We start from the raw sequence: 17,007 nt of genomic DNA on the forward strand, positions 1-17,007 counted from the left end.
ACACTAACTGATCATATAAACAATTTAGATTATACCCTATATGTCAGGACCTATAACATATTTAACCTTTAAAATAAAAATTTAGATTCATGCATAATTTTTTTTTTTAGTTCTTGTCCTTAAGTTTTCTAATGTGGCTTACAGAATGATGAATCACTCTTCATACTTTGAATATTTTATTTGATTTAGCATTGGACGACTCGGTTATTAAGTTTTTTTTTAGTAGATGACGACTCAGTTATTAACACAATTAATTAAGTGTCACATAGTTTGTGTACTTGAAAAGCATGTGAATCTCTATGGAACATCAAATTATATTGTGACACGTAATTTGAAATAAATCAAATTGTGTACGTAATTGTCTAACAAGAATTAAAAAAAAAAAAAAAAACCGTATAACATGATTGAGTTACCATTCTTTGTATCATATAAGCAAAGGTTAACGGAAATGACAAAAAAAGATAATAATGTATATATTTAGGGATTAAAAACTAAGAAATATTTTCAGGAACTAAAAATAACATTTGCTATATTTTTAAGCCTTAATTTTCTGTCTCTATCAAATATTTTCGTCAGTCTCCTACACTAAAATAGAATATTATTTACTTTTACCATCTATAATTAATTATTGAAATTTTCATATAGTTCTTCATATACGTTCAAAAGAACAAGAAACTTTCTTCATATAATTCTAGAGAAAATATATAACTATAAGTTAGTTGAAGTATCTACAATTTCTAACTAAAAAAATTTTAAATGCATTTTTAATAAACCAGTGCATTGCTCAGCGCCCAGGTTATCACCTAATTTTATCCAAGTAATAATGCCACATATATAATGTACTCTGCACTTAATATTCTACCTAAGACAAATTGTTAGCGTTAATTAACTAAAGGTTTTTTTGAACGGATAAGTAACAATAATTTTTGGCTTAATCCTCAAATTAGTCCCTGTTTTTGTCTCGCCGTCTGAACCAGGTCCCTGATCAGAAAAATTTGTGGAAAAACTCATTTTCTTTGTAAATCATTTGGAGCAAGTCCTCGCCGGAGTCCGGAGCTCCGGCGAGTGATGAAGTGTCACACTGACTGTATTAAATTTGCTTACGTGGATTTTAAAAATAAATAAAAAATAAAAAATAAATTACACATCAGAAAATAAAAAAAAAACCCAAATTACCCCAAATTAATTAATTAAAATTAAACTTATTAAAAAAGCTACTTTATTACATATCTAAATTCAGCCAATTAACTTGACATCAGACCACAAAACACCACAACAGAGGCAAAATCCCCAAATAAAGGAACCCTAAATCTCAATTCGTCTAATTTCAAATAGCACAGAAACCACAAAGCTACGTTCAATCATAATTGTCATCATTCAAACATTGATTTGGAATTAAGAACAAAAACACAAACTCTTCCAAGCAGAACAAGAAACAATGGCTCGATGATGGTGATTAGGGGTTCACCCTTGCTGGATCTGGACAAAAAAGGTTTTCTTTGCTCATCCTTTTCCTTGTTCCTCATCTTGCTGGACAATGGGAGAGAAAAGTTGTTAACTTTCTCAGATTTGGGATGAGAACGTGAGCAAGTAGAAGAGAAGTGATGATTCGGGAAGCTGTTATCTTTCTCCGATTTGGTTTTTTTTTTTTTTTTTTTCTTTGGGATTGGGTGAGGGAGGGATTAAGGAGAAAGATGAGGAAGAAGTTGAAGAACAAAGTGGGAATTGAGTTTCTGGGTTTCTAGGTAGGATGGGGTTGAAGGGGGGAGAAATCGATGGTGGGGTTCTGACTCAGAAAATCTCAACACCAACGCTTCTCGTGAAATACCCCAAGTTTTTCTGTCACCTCAAGAACCAAAAAATAGTGCAAAGAAAGCAGAGCACCAAAACAAGAACATGGTAAGAAAAGGTGAGGGAAGATGACACTGCTTTTGAGTTAGCACAGTAAAAATTTGAGCTTTGTAATTTGTTCATGCATGAGATGAAAAATGAAATCCTTGTAGAAAAAAGGTAGTTTGAATAGTTGAAATTTGAAGTGAGTTTCTTGGTACAAAACTTCTGGGTTTTGAGTTTGAAGATGGATGAAATATTGATGAAGATTAATAAGGTTAGGTTTAATTAATTTTTTTTTTATGTGTGGTTTAATTAATTAATTTGGGGTAATTTAGGTTACTAATTTAATTTAATTTTATGATGTATAATTTATTTTTTAATTTATTTTTAAAATCCACGTAAGCAAATTTAATACAGTCAGCGTGACACTTCATCATTCGCTGGAGCTCTAGGCTCCGGCGAGGACTTGCTCCAAACGATTTACAAAGAAGAGGAGCTTTTCCACAAATTTTTCTGATCAGGGATCTGGTTCAGACGGCGAAACAAAGACAGGGACTAACTTGAGGATTAAGCCATAATTTTTTTTATAGGTAAATGTTAGTGGTTAGTTGTTAGTAAGTTAGAAAATCCCTTCAAAACATGTTATATATCAGCAACGACGATGGAGTGTGAGTCACCGGCTTTCTCTCCCTTGGGAGAAGGCAGCCCGAAGCCGCCGGAGGACGGCACCCAGCAACCACGTACAACCTTCAAAGACAAGCTGATGGGAGGGTCCCCTGCCCCCCCGCCTCAGAAGTTTGAGGATCTGATTGATAATGGCACAATGAGAGTGGTCTACATCAACGATAATCCACTACTACCTAAAATAGTAGTCGATCGTGAGGTGATAGAGAACATGTGTTCGCCATGGAAGAATTCCCTGGTCATCTCCCTACTGGGGAAGAGGCTGGGATATCAATTGATGAAAACAAAGTTAACAAGCTTATGGAGGCCCTCCGGGGAGTTCGACCTCATTGATGTGGATAATGGGTTTTACATAGTCAAATTTGACAGAGATGGAGACAAGGACAAGGTCATTGCCGGCGGCCCCTGGATGATTTTTGATCATTACCTGGCGGTGGCTATATGGAGTCCGGAGTTCATATCACCGGCAGCAAGAGTCAAGAAGACATTGGCTTGGATTAGAATACCAAGTTTGAATGTGGCGTTCTACAATGGGAGCTATTTGATGTCTGCGGCCCGAGCCATCGGCAAACCGGTAAAGCTGGATAGAAGCACACTCAGAGCAGAAAGAGGTAGATTCGCTAGAATCTGTGTTGAACTGGATCTCAACAAGCCAGTGGTGGGAAAAATTTGTTTGGAAGAGTTCTGGTATAATATTGAGTATGAGGGACTTCATGTGATTTGTACCAAATGTGGTTGTTATGGGCATAGAACCCGTGAGTGTCGTGGTCCAGTGCAGCAGGCAACAAAACCGTCTCCGGCGCCGTCAGCAACCCCGGCGGCTAGAGGCCAAGAGGAAAGTTTGGCCGGTAAGGAGAAGGAGGGGCCCATGGAGATCCTGAGTGAATGCAGCCCGTTACCCAGTGCGCCAGTTACGGAACCGAGCATTAATGAGGGGAATGGCATTGATGGTGCAATAGAGGTTGAGAGACAAACTTTAAAAGAAAGTGATGAGGCAAATATACAGCCCCTAGGGCCATGGATGACGGTGGTGAAAAAGAAAAAGGGAAAGAAGAAGTCAACCCAGCAGGATCCCAAGGAGGCAGGAGGGAATATTCCTGGCACTAAAAGGAATAACGGAAAAGCAAAGAGTAATGATGAGGCTATAAAGGCTAAGGCTCCAAGGAATGTTCCACGCGGAAATAAATACGACAATCAAGGGCTGATGATTGCTGATCATGGGGGCCAAAAAACAAGGGACGGAATCAAGGAAAAGGCAATTATGGTTCCCAAGGATAAAGGCTTTGAATTCAAAACAGCTAGTGGTCCCACCAAGCCAACGGCTCCAGCTGTGACCAACAAGAAACGTAGATTGCGTGGTGATGAAGTTGATCGTGGGGCCAAGGAGGATGGTATTAATGCCAATCAGGGTCCATTGAGGCTAGAGGACAAACTGAATACTCCTGATGATGCTATGGCCATGTGTAATGTGGCTAATAATGAGCTTTCCCTGGTTATTCAGTCAGGTGGGATCCGGGTGTTGCAAAATAATGTTATCAATGCAGCCATTGAACAAGGACGAGCCTGGCCTGTGGGTCCAGGGAGGTTTCTCCCTTTTTCCAATGATAGTTTTAATGATTGGTTTTACTGATTTTAAAATTGTGTCTTGGAATATAAGAGGTTCTCTCCATGAGCATGGGAAACTTGCTATGAAGGACATTATCCGTAGCAAGAGACCGGATGTCGTTATTCTTCTAGAAACTAAATGCTTATTTTCTAGAGCTAAAAGATTTTGGGATTCCCTTGACTATGCACCTATTGTCATTGAGGAGGCCAGGGGCTTTAGTGGGGGAATTTGGGCCCTAGCTCACAAAGGGTCCAATGTAAATTTCAGAATGGTGAACATGCAGCAGCAGGTGGTGACTTTTGAGATTTGGAAGGCAAACCTATCTTGGTTATGCAGTGCAGTCTATGCCTCTCCGGTTCCAGCCCAGAGAGAGGTATTATGGGAGTAGTTGGTGCAGCTGCGAGCCGCCACTCATCTTCCTTGGCTCCTCCTTGGAGATTTTAACGAAATTCTTCTGTCATCAGAGGTCCAGGGAGAGGATTTTCTTCCAAACCGGGCGGGTAATTTTGCAGCGCTGTTAGATAGCTGCAATCTGGTGGATTTGGGTTCCGTGGCGCGGAAATTCACTTGGTTCAAAAAAGTGAATAACAGACTAGTCCTGTCAAAGAGGCTAGATCGAGCAGTGGGTGATGTGGAGTGGTGCGTGGCTTTCCCGGATGCTTTTGTGGAGGTCCTTAACAGGGTCCACTCTGATCATAGTCTCCTTCTTCTTCACTGCGGTGTGTCCAATTTACACTTGCAAGACCGCCCCTTCCGTTTTCTCGCCGCCTGGATCGAGCATGATCAATTTGATGCTGTGGTGGAAAACTCGTGGAGGCAAGGGGAGGAGAATATCCAAACTTAGCTTGGAAGAGTGAGAGACGCATCCTTGATTTTCAACAAAGAGGTCTTTGGGGATATCCTCAGGAGGAAAAGACACTTGGAGGGTCGTCTCAGAGGAGTGCAGAGGGAACTTGATATGAGGGTCACATCAGATATGGTGTTGTTTGAATCTGAATTGCAACGGGAATACCGGAATATTCTTAAACAGGAGGAACTCCTGTGGTACCAGAAGTCTAGAGAAAATAGAGTGAGATTGGGGGATAGGAACACTGCCTACTTCCACACTCGAACTATTATTCGGCGCAAGCGAAATTATATCCATCAGTTAAAGCTCGACAATGGAGATTGGTGCTCTGACGTGGAAATTCTGAAAAATGAGGTCCAAGGGTTCTTCACCAACCTGTTTGCCTCGAGGTTGCCTCCTATGTCTTCTGCGTTCTCCCATTCTCACTTCCCGAGCCTATCGGTTGGGGCGAGAGCCTCCTTAAGTCAACCGGTATCGAAGGAAGAGGTGAAGGAGGCTCTTATGGCTATGAAATCTTACACTTCTCCAGGCCCGGATGGTTTCCAACCCCTCTTTTATAAGAAATATTGGAACCATGTGGGTGATGCTCTGTGGAAGTTGGTGCGAGATGCGTTCCGGGATGGTGTGGCTCCGGCGGAGATAATGGAAATCTTGGTGGTTCTTATTCCTAAGATTGATCAGCCCTCTTCTGTCAAGGATCTCCATCCCACCAGCCTTTGCAATGTTACGTACAAAGTGATCACCAAGGTGTTAGTTAACAGGTTGAGACCTTTTCTTCATTCTTTGATTGGACCGATGCAGAATAGCTTCATCCCGGGGAGGGGCACGATGGACAATGCCTTACTTGCTCAGGAGATTGTTCATTTTATGGCCAAATCTTCGGCCAAGAAGGGTATTGTGGCATTCAAAATAGATTTGGAGAAGGCATATGATAGTATATCCTGGCCGTTTCTGAAGGAGACTTTACAACTCTATGGTTTCCCAGAGGACGCAATCTCCCTCATCATGCACTGTGTCACTTCTTCCCACATTTCTATTCTTTGGAATGGCTCCCGTCTTCCAAAGTTTAAACCAGGGAGAGGCCTACTGCAAGGGGACCCTCTCTCACCCTACCTATTTGTTTTATGCATGGAACGCCTTTCGATGATGATCCAAAGTTTGGTGGACGACGGCTCGTGGAAACCTATCAAACTTTCTAGAGATGGACCCCCTATCTCCCATCTTTTCTTTGCTGATGACGTTCTCCTCTTTTGTCAGGCTTCAACTAACCAAGTGGAATTACTGGCATCAGTCATGAAGTCCTTATGTGAAAATTCAGGACTCAATATTAACCTGAATAAGTCAAAAGCGATCACATCTAAAGGGGTTCCGTCAGAGGTGAAGGAAGATATCGCAACAATTGCTCCTATTCCGTTTGTGGGGAACTTGGGCAAGTACTTAGGTTTTCCTCTCAAGGGAGGGAGTCCAAGGAGTATAGACTTTGATTTTCTCTTGGAAAATATTCAGAAGAAATTGGGAACCTGGAGGAGAAGTATGTTGAACTTGGCGGGTCGTGTGTGCCTTGCCAAAGCAGTTATTTCTTCAATTCCTATTTATTCCATGCAGGTTTTCAAATTTTCAGCTAGTGTTACAACTCGCATCAACAGGATCACGAGATCGTTTATATGGGGCAATGGCAATGGGTCGCGAGCATGGCACTTGGTGGGATGGGAGCAAGTTATCAAACCCAAAGAGATAGGAAGCCTGGCAGTGCGTGATATGAGGCTGGCCAATACTGCAATGCTTGGCAAAGTTGTGTGGAGTATACTCCATAACCCAAACAAGCTGTGGGTGCAGGCTATGATGCACAAATATTTAGCTAATCATTCTATTTTGCAGGTGGAGGCGAAACAATCTGATTCTGCTGTTTGGAAAGGGCTACTTAAAGCCCGTGATGACCTCAAGGGTGGATTCAAATACCGGCTTGGGAATGGTGGTGCTTCCCTTTGGTATACAGATTGGAGTGGTGAGGGCAAACTAGCAGAAGCGATTCCGTTTGTTGATATCCATGACGTGAACCTCACCCTGTCAAACATGATCACAGCGGGGAGTTGGGACCTCCGAAAAGCCTATACTGCAATCCCTGCGGCATGGATTCAAAGGCTCCAAGCGGTGAAGCCAACGGTACTTCCTGACAGAATTGATAGATGGATTTGGGACCATGATGACAAGGGTTGTTACACAGTGAAGAACGCCTATGATTGGTTACTTACCAAGAATCATGCACCGGCTGTGACGGGGAACTGGTCCTGGCTGTGGCGATTAAAAATCCCAGAGAAGATGAGAATGTTTGTGTGGCTCGTGATGCAAAAATCGATACAAGTTAACCAGTACCGTTTTCGGTGTAACATGGCGGATTCCCCTAATTGCACCCGCTGCTCTGGAATGGTAGAGGATATTTTACACTGCCTTAGGGACTGTCCCCACTCAAGAGAAATATGGTTGCGGGCTGGAGCTTTGGGGTGGCAAGGTTTCTTGGTTGCGGATAGTAGTGTTTGGGTTCAGAGGCAAGCTCAGGGAGTAAATGGGTTGAAATTCATTGCTTGCTTGTGGGGGATATGGAAGTGGAGAAATAACATGATTTTTGAAACTCAACACTGGGAGGTGCCTGAAGCTTGGAGAAGAATATGCTTCGACCATGATGAGATAGTTCTCTTCAAGACCCCTGCGAAGGATGTCGAGGATGATGTGTGGATGATGAATCGCTGGTTGAAGCCGCCGGCGGGCTCGGTGAACCTGTGCGTGGATGGAAGCTTCATGTCCTCTGCTGGGAGTATAGAGGCTGGAGGAATCGTGCGCGATGACCAGGGTTCGTGGGTCTTTGGGTTACATGCGTTCCTGGAGAGTGGAAACACGCTGCTTTCCGAAGCATATGCGTTGAAGCTGGGTCTGATGCTGGTTTGGGATCGTGGGTTTCGACAAGTGGTCTGTAATGTTGATTGCGCAGAATTGATAAAGTCCTTGAGGGATGAGGAGAGTAGGAAACTGCTCCCTATTCTGGAGGAAATATCTTGTCTGTTGAAGCGTGACTGGAGCATATCCCTGGCCCGTGTCAGCAGAGACTGCAATTGTCCAGCAGATTGGTTAGCTAAGAAGGGAGCCTCCGCTCCTGAGACGCCGCTTTGTGTGTTGAGTAATCCCCCAGGGGAGCTTGAGATCCTCATCATGAAGGATCGTTAAGCAGTTCCTTAGGTTTTCTGTGGTGTTGTGTTAATTTTCCGATGTATCAAAAAAAAAGAAAATCCCTTCAAATTTCCCTTCCTGGATTTGAATCCTAGACCTTCCCCTCCCCAACCCTTATGTCTCATAACTCTTACCACTTGAGCTAACAATAATGATATATACGTACCTCATTTTTTAAACACTTCATTTCCACCTCTTTTTATTTTTATCTCTCTTTTCTTATCATTTATCACATCTCATATTTTCTCTCTCATACTTTTTCTTTTCTTCCTATCTCTCTCCTCATTCCACCTCACTCTACCTCAAAGAGAGGTGTGAATGAAACATTATTCTATAACTAAAGGTTACTGGATGAAAAAATTGACTTACGACCAGAACATTTAGGCACTACATGAACATGATATAATTCCTTTCTTCAAGGGACCAAATTGACTTATCCTAACTTATCCTAACTTTGAGCCGGGATTATGATACTCTCATGTGAAATAATTTTCTTCTCATTTAAGTTATAACAATGGGGTCTTTGAGTAGCCGAATCATGAAACTCTCATGTGATCTATTTCTCTTCAGTTTAATGACTATCTCTTCCTTTATAGGTAGTAAATAGGTGAGACCTTTTTAAATTAGAGTATCACATTGGTTAAAAATGAATGAGATGAAAACAATATAAGAGATGCGACTAATTAACTAAATGTCTTAAAGTAAAGATGTGGTGTTTAGTTCTCTTTTTTCTCTTCGGGGCTAACTCATTCGTTTATGTTTTCCACATTTGGACTCCTAAGCTAGATTGCGTGTATGGTCCTCTACCATGAATACATGAAGTTGCTCATACCAATCTTATAGTTGGGAATCATAAATGAGTTTCTGGAGATTGGTGTAGATGATATCAGAAAATAAATGACTAGATGTAATCAATTATTTTCGTCTTAAATAGGAGTGGACATTTTAGCCATGTATGTCTTTGTCTAAGGAAAAAAAGAGCCCTTAAATTTGTGATATTATTCCATCAAAATGTACAAAATCACAAACCTTAGATATAATTTCAGACTTGGCCTCAAAATCTTGAACTTTAAACATGAACCATTTTTGTGCAAATTCCAAGAGCTTATTGTTGCAAACTCTTAATGGTTTTCTTCTGTTATGCATGATCTCAAGCTTGCACTTGGTAACAACAGCAACATCAGAAGAAAATGAAACTGATCTCAGTGCTTTACTTGACTTCAAGAGTAAAATAGTTGGAGATCCATTCAACATTATGAGTTCTTGGAATAACTCCTTCCACCACTGCAATTGGACAGGAATCACCTGCAACATTTCCAATGGAAGGGTCATGAACATGAACCTTGCAAAACTGAGATTAAAAGGTACTCTTTCACCATCCATAGGAAACCTCACATTTCTCACCACACTGAACCTGTTGAACAATAGCTTCCATGGTGAAATTCCTCAAGAGTTGGGGCGTTTACACTACGTGCAAACTCTGGAATTCGCCTTCAATGACTTTGGTGGAAACATTCCAAATAATCTCAGCCACTGTACACAACTGTTATCACTTGGTTTTGGTGCTAACAATCTCACAGGAACAATCCCAAATTGGATAGGAAACATTTCTTCTCTGACTCGTCTTAGTTTTGCCTTGAACAATTTTCATGGAAGCATACCACATGAGGTTGGTCTTTTATCAAGTTTAACACAACTTCTACTATATGGGAATTTTTTGTCTGGCACAGTTCCTTCTTCAATCTATAATCTTTCTTCCTTGTTTTATTTCACTCTCACTCAAAACAATCTCCATGGAAGTTTACCATCTGATGTGGGATTTACTCTTCCTAACCTTGAAGTGTTTGCTGGTGGAGTCAACAATTTCACAGGGAATGTTCCTGCATCATTGTTAAATGCTTCAAAACTAGTAGTTCTTGACTTTTCTGTTAATGCCCTCACTGGATCACTGCCTAAGAACATAGGGGCCTTGAACCGGTTAACTAGACTTAGTTTTGAGCATAATAGGCTTGGAACTGGTAAAGCAGGAGATCTTAATTTTCTTGATTCTTTGGTCAATTGCACATCTCTACAGGTTCTACGCCTCGGAACGAATCGCTTTGGTGGAGTGTTGCCTGATTCAATTGCTAATTTCTCAACCCAATTGTACACATTTGCCTTTGGTTCCAATGAAATACGAGGAAATATACCTGCTGGGATTAGCAATCTTGTTAACTTGACCCTTTTATCATTGGAAGGAAACCACTTAATTGGTAGTGTTCCTGATGCAATAGGCAAGCTGCAAAATCTGCAAGAGTTGTATCTCAATGTCAACAACTTTTCAGGAAGAATCCCATCCTCTTTAGGAAATTTGTCTTCAATAAATAAACTCTTTCTGGAGGAGAACAACTTTGAAGGAAGCATACCTTCAAGTCTTGGAAAGTGCAAGGAGTTATTGGTGTTTAGCCTTTATCGTAACAAGCTTAGAGGCACAATACCAAAAGAAGTTTTTAGCCTTTCTTCACTATCAATATATTTGGATGTGTCTTACAATGCTTTGTCAGGGACACTGCCTGTTGAAGTGGGTAAGCTGCAAAACCTTGGAGAGTTGGTGCTGTCTGGTAACAACTTCTCAGGAGTCATTCCATCTTCTCTTGGCAGCTGCATTAGCTTGGAAAAGCTGCGTTTGCAGGGTAACTCTTTCCAGGGAAACATTCCTCAAAGTTTGAAGGATTTGAGAGGTTTACTTGATATAGATCTTTCGCGCAATAACCTGTCTGGTAAGATTCCTGAGTTTCTTGGTGAGTTCACACAACTCAAGCGCCTTAATCTTGCTAACAACAGTTTTGAAGGTGAAATACCAATGAATGGAATCTTCAAGAATGTAACTTCCATTTCATTATATGGAAACAGCAAGCTCTGTGGTGGTGTCCCACAATTGAATTTTCCTTCATGCACTGTGAGGAAAACCTCTTCCTTAAGAAAACTTCTTTCCCCTAAGGTGGCTATCCCTATAGGTATTGCACTTGTTCTTGTCCTCTTGATGTCATGTTTTCTTACAATCTTCCTCATTGTGAAAAGAGAAAAAAAGAGAACTTCATTATCAACTACCTCCTTGGAATTGGGATTTTCTTACTCAGAAATTGCAAATTGCACTGGTGGGTTCTCCCAGGATAACTTGGTTGGCTCAGGAAGTTTTGGTTCTGTATATAAAGGAACTCTTTCAGGTGATGGACCAATTGTTGCAGTGAAAGTGTTGAATCTTCAACAAAGAGGGGCTTCGAGAAGCTTCATTGATGAATGCCATGTTCTGAGGAATACAAGGCACCGCAACCTTCTCAAGATCATAACTGCCATCTCAAGTGTTGATCAACAAGGTAATGAGTTCAAGGCTCTAGTCTTTGAGTTCATGTCTAATGGAAGTCTAGAAGATTGGTTGCATCCAATTAGTAACCTTCAATCTCAAACCAAGACATTGAAATTTATCCAGAGACTGAACATTGCAATTGATGTTGCTTGTGCCCTGGAATATCTCCACCACTCGGGTGAAACACGAATTGTTCATTGTGATATAAAGCCAAGCAATGTTCTTCTTGACAATGATTTGGTAGCCCATGTTGGTGACTTTGGTTTAGCTACATTTCTGTTTGAAGAACCAAGCAATTTTTCCAAACAATCAATCATGTCAGCTAGCCTAAGGGGTTCTATTGGATATGTCCCTCCAGGTATGTTTCTTAATCAAGTAATGCTAAGTTGTAGATTATATATTCGTATATAGCAAAAATTGGAATTGACATGTTAAGTCTCACATTGACCGGATATATGCCTAATGAAAACCTATATAAATAGAGGGACAATCTTTACATCTAAGCTAGCTTACAGGATAGAGTTGCACCTAACCCAAATTAAATGGGAAGCTATCCTCACCTTAGAGTTAGCTTTTGAGATAGAGTTAAGTTTAACACTATAATTGACCACTTATAAATGATTGCAGAGTATGGCATGGGTGGAAAGCCTTCTACGCTTGGAGATATCTACAGTTACGGAATACTATTACTTGAGATCTTCACAAGAAAAAGACCAACTGATGAAGCATTTGAAGGTGGCATGGGAATTCGCCAGTTTATAGCAATGGCTCTACCTAACAATGTCATGGATGTAATTGATCCTTCATTTATCTGTGAAGATGAATTTGATGATGAAAGTGAAGAATTTGAAGAAAATGAAGAAGAAGAAAGAGCTATTAGGGGAAACTATGAGATTGAAGTCCATGGTAAAGGTTTGTTGGAGGCTTGCATTGTATCAGTGATGGAAATTGGAGTGTCTTGCTCAGCAACTGCTCCAAGTGAACGGATGCCAATCACTGCAGTGGTTAAAAAACTGCATGCTATCAAGAACTCACTTATAAAGAAGAAGGATAAAGTATAATGCTAGCTATATGAACAATATTAAGAAGACAAATAAGATAATAAATGTGTACCACATGATTTTGTGCATAACTAGATTTAGACCTGTCAAAATAAACAGGTGCCTCAGTTCATGATAATCTCAAAAATTATAGACCATGTAATAACCATTTATTTCAAATTTCAATTGTTTTGCAAGTGCTTAATATTTCTTGCAAGAAATTTAGTAGTCGTTTGACAGGGAAATTTCATGAGTCAGAGTCAGTATTTTTTGGCAGGGGAGTAACAAAGCCACGATGACTTCCCCCAATAGCAACTAATGTTGACATGGTGTTGTGTTGTTGTAGTTTTCGTTTGAAAAATAAAAATTTGAAGATGAGTTCCGAAGGTAGGAGGAGAAACAGGCATGTTATCAATAAAGCATAACATAAACCACGTCATTTAAAATTGACCTCAAGCCAACCAAGGCTTTCATATCTTGGGAAATTTTTAGTCAGTTTACATAAACTTGTAAAAAAATAATACTTGTAGCAAGAGAAAATTAAATGAATCAAGAAGTGAAAAATGAATAAATATTCCGTACCATTGAACTTGAACCGATGTAAAAAGGTCAATTAGAAGAGGAAAAGATGGGAACCACATGCATTACCACTCACAAACCAAACCAAGTGTTTTCAAATTTGTTGAGATTTTCACGTCGGGTAAAAAGCAATGTTATATGGAGTCATGGTGACTCTTGTCCACTAGCCACGTGCAATTGGATCCGTTTTTCAATTTCATCACTACCATAAACTACTTTGACCCCCACACCTATAAAATGCATTGCTAACACAAATCGTAACTAAGTTAACTAATTAAGGAACAACATAGATCATTCATTATATTTCTTATAATTGTGACTGTGACCAAGAGTGATGGAAGCACTCACTAGCTCTTGCTATTCAATGGCCATTGTTGACATGCTAGGATCTCACTCTCCTAGAACTTCTGCTTATGTTTCCAACAGATCAGAAATGTTGCTATCCCCAAATCACCAGAAAGGCTCCAACTTTCAGTTCCTCAAATTGGCACAAAACAAGCGCATTTACCCTGTTCATGCTCTGCCAGCCAAAACCCAGGTCTCTTTTTTTCCTTTTTCCACCTTCAATTTCCCATTGCTTTGATTATGACATGCTTCAATTGCCTAATATTAGACCCTTCAATAACCTTTTACAAGATAGTTTTATACCAAAATCCATTGTTGGATTCATCATGATCATGATATGCTAAGATGAAACTAATATCTTATGTACTTGTTTGGTGTCTCTTTCTCTATCTCATCAATAAAATTATGTTATGAAAATTAAAATAGAAAATAAATATGAGACTTATAACATTACATGAGTAATTTTTAATTTACATGCCACAATCTATTGGAATCTATTGGTGGGATGGACAGAAAATTTAGATTTCTATGTGCTAAGATGATACCTGTTAGTAATATAATATGAAACTTTTAACCAATAACTTCAGTTTTTTATATAATTGGTTTGTGACATGGTATAAGAGCCTCTTTATGATAAAGTGATTTAGAGTTCGATCATTATTGTCTATAATTCTTATAAGAAAAAAAGTTAAATTTCAACACATGATAGATGAACTTGTGCATTATCCATACTTCAAGTCCAAGTGAACTCTTGTGGAAAGAGACGTGTTAAAAATATAATATAAAATCATTCATATAACTTTTACTTTTTGAGATGTTTACAATAAGGCGGCCTTACAATAATAACTCTAAGATTTTACATTAATCTAAAATATTTTAGTGTGCATGATAAATTGTAGGTGGACTTGGACTTGGACATAGAGATGGACATGGACATGGACACCGGGGATGTTCAAGCTCAACAAGCAAGTGGGTTCTAGAAACCTCATAGGATCTTCCTACAAATTATTCTATAACTACAAAATTCTAAAACACCAATTTGTTGTGCAGTGGCACCCAAGTTTATTCATGTCAAATTTCAGCTCCAACGCAACTGTAATTTTGGGGAACAATTTCTGATGGTTGGAGATGATCCTGTGTTTGGTTCATGGGACCCTTCAAAGGCATTACCAATGACCTGGTCAGATGGGCATGTTTGGACTGTAGAGCAGGTGAGTAGTATCAATACTATCTTGTCAAAATATGAAATTTTTGTTTATTGTAAGCACCATCAGATTTCAAATATGTGGACAATTTAATTTTTTAATTAATTTAGGGTTAAATATATTTTTGTCCCTAAAAAATAATCAATTATTACTTTTGATCCCTTAAATTTTTTTTAAATATATCCTTAATTTTTATAAATACACAGGTTTGAGTCACTAAAAGACCAATACCTAAAGAAAATTCATTTCAAATGACAATTTCTTTCGTAATTTTTTTTCTAAAGCAAAATTTTATTGATATTAAAGCATTGAGATACAAAGCCTCTCAAAAAAAGTTCAAACCCGGAAAAAACCTAAAAGAGTCTACCACATAGAGAAAGACCAAAACACAAAAACCTAAATGCGGTAAAAAAAAGCATAAAACAGAGAGGCTTTAGTAATTTTCCGTTCTTAAAATTGTATTTTAAATACTTGAAATTTAGTTTTAGTCCCACTCAAAGACTCAAACATATGTATTTCAAATAATTGAGGATTTATTTCTCAAAAGAAAAAAATTTAGAGGTACCAAAACCAATAATTCTCTATTTTGTTGGGATAGAAACATGGTTTTGGTTATAGAGAAAAAGTTTGATGCACCGACGGTGTAAAGTTTTTTTACACCGTCAACCAATCAGATTTCAAGGATGTGAGAAAATCTCTCTTTTCATTTAATTTCTTTAACTGACATGTCACATCCTTGAAATCTGATTGGTTGACGGTGTAAAAAAACTTTACACCGTCGGTGCATCAAAATTAAACTCTTGGTTATAACCGTTGTGCATGTGCCTTTTTCTCAACATCTTAAATGATGTTAATTATATATACTTTCCCTTAATGCAATGATCAGAACATTCCTGCTGGGAAGTCAATCCAATTCAAATTCATCCTGAAAAGAAAAGGAGGTGAAGTTTATTGGCAGCCAGGGTCAGATAGAACTCTGCACACTTGGGAAAACATGAACAGAATCACTATTTGTGAGGATTGGGAGAATGCTCAGCTTCAGAAGATAATTGAGGAAGGTCAACCTACAGCTTCCCCAAGCTCAATTAATCTTGCTAAAAACAATAATGCAATGGAGATGGCGGCGACGCCGCTTGCTAGTAACATTCCATCTCAAATGATGGAGCCTGTGACAACCATTGTAGCTGAGAATGTAGCTTCCTCTAATGAGCACATCAAGACTACAACCAGCACCAAGACTAAAAAGAACATGATCCCCTTGAATGCTGCAAATGTCTCTGATCTCACTCACAAGGGAAAATTTGCCAATAGTCCATGAACATTTGATTTGGATGTTTTCAAATTAAGGGGTCAGAACATGCCAGAGAGAGTGAAATTCTTTTTTTTTTTCCATCCTAGTGAATTTGCTTGATTATATTTTCTTACAAGCACAACAAATTTTGAGTATATAGCATTGCCATTCGGTTGTGGGTATACCTACCAATTAGGCAATGAATAAGTATATTTCTACTTATGTATCGTCATTTATGTTCATCAATGAAATCAATTTTGGTCGTATCTCCCTGGTGTATTATTTTCGTGTACTTTGCATTTCTTTTCTTCCAAGATTTAGGTTATTCCGGGTTCCCGAAAGACAAAATGTAGGTTTCGGGAATTAGATCCCGGAACATTGGCAATGTTGGATTAGGATTGTTCCGGGTTTTAGAACCTAGAACCCCCCCCCCCCCTAACGTTCCGGGAATTAGATCCCGGAACATTGGCAACATTGGATTAGCATTGTTCCGGGTAGAACCTGGAACCACCCCGCCCCCCCTGTTTAAGGTCCGGAAATTATATCCCCGGAACATTGTCACGTTGGATTAGGATTGTTTTTGGTTTTAGAACCCCGAAACCCCCCCCCCCCCCAAGGTCCAGGAATTATATTGTGAAACATTGCCACGTTGGATTAGGATTGTTTCGGGTTTTAGAACTCGATGCGCCCCTTTAAGATTCCGGGTGTGGATAGACGAAAAACATTAGTGGATAAACTTCTCTCTTCCAGGCCTGGATATACGAGCACTATCCCTCAAGCATCTTCAAATGACAACATAGAGAGGGATACTTACAGGAGCAGCCTAGATCAGCGGGATGGATTTGTGGCAAGAAGGGGATGTGCCTTGTTCAGGTCAGGAGAGCGCATTTGGATGACATGGATGTGCACTCAATCATATGGACGCCCTACGGTGATTATAAAGAGTACTGCCCATTCCAGCAGGTGTCATTGTATTTAGGGTACATCTGTGCTCCGAACCAGTCGACCT

At 39.5% G+C, this 17,007-nt stretch overlaps 2 protein-coding genes across 3 annotated transcripts; both read left to right on the plus strand.

The window, feature by feature from the left end:
* Positions 1–9,047: 9,047 nt before the first annotated feature.
* On the plus strand, positions 9,048–12,839 carry LOC130727925 (probable LRR receptor-like serine/threonine-protein kinase At3g47570). Of its 2 annotated transcripts, XM_057579226.1 has the most exons (3): positions 9,049–9,861; positions 10,267–11,896; positions 12,166–12,839. In XM_057579226.1, exons 1-3 carry the CDS (start codon positions 9,268–9,270, stop codon positions 12,597–12,599), a joined length of 2,658 nt encoding a protein of 885 aa, XP_057435209.1. In that variant the 5' UTR covers positions 9,049–9,267; the 3' UTR covers positions 12,600–12,839. The 2 variants fall into 2 exon arrangements, with proteins under 2 accessions (XP_057435208.1, XP_057435209.1); XM_057579225.1 differs by having other exon boundaries at positions 9,048–11,896.
* Positions 12,840–13,442: 603 nt separating this feature from the next.
* LOC130732242 (uncharacterized) lies at positions 13,443–16,345 on the plus strand. Its single transcript, XM_057584335.1, has 4 exons — positions 13,443–13,695; positions 14,402–14,471; positions 14,553–14,713; positions 15,594–16,345. Exons 1-4 carry the CDS (start codon positions 13,492–13,494, stop codon positions 16,023–16,025), a joined length of 867 nt encoding a protein of 288 aa, XP_057440318.1. The 5' UTR covers positions 13,443–13,491; the 3' UTR covers positions 16,026–16,345.
* Positions 16,346–17,007: the final 662 nt, after the last annotated feature.

This window comes from Lotus japonicus, chromosome 1 (genome assembly GCF_012489685.1).
Source record: "Lotus japonicus ecotype B-129 chromosome 1, LjGifu_v1.2".
Taxonomy (NCBI): Eukaryota; Viridiplantae; Streptophyta; class Magnoliopsida; order Fabales; family Fabaceae; genus Lotus; species Lotus japonicus.

Coding starts and splice junctions, on each gene's coding strand:
- LOC130727925 (XM_057579225.1), top strand. CDS start 9,268: ATGAACCATTTTTGTGCAAATTCCAAGAGCTTATTGTTGCAAACTCTT. Junction 11,897..12,165: donor TATTGGATATGTCCCTCCAG/GTATGTTTCTTA, acceptor AAATGATTGCAG/AGTATGGCATGGGTGGAAAG.
- LOC130732242 (XM_057584335.1), top strand. CDS start 13,492: ATGGAAGCACTCACTAGCTCTTGCTATTCAATGGCCATTGTTGACATG. Junction 13,696..14,401: donor CTCTGCCAGCCAAAACCCAG/GTCTCTTTTTTT, acceptor GATAAATTGTAG/GTGGACTTGGACTTGGACAT. Junction 14,472..14,552: donor TGTTCAAGCTCAACAAGCAA/GTGGGTTCTAGA, acceptor TTTGTTGTGCAG/TGGCACCCAAGTTTATTCAT.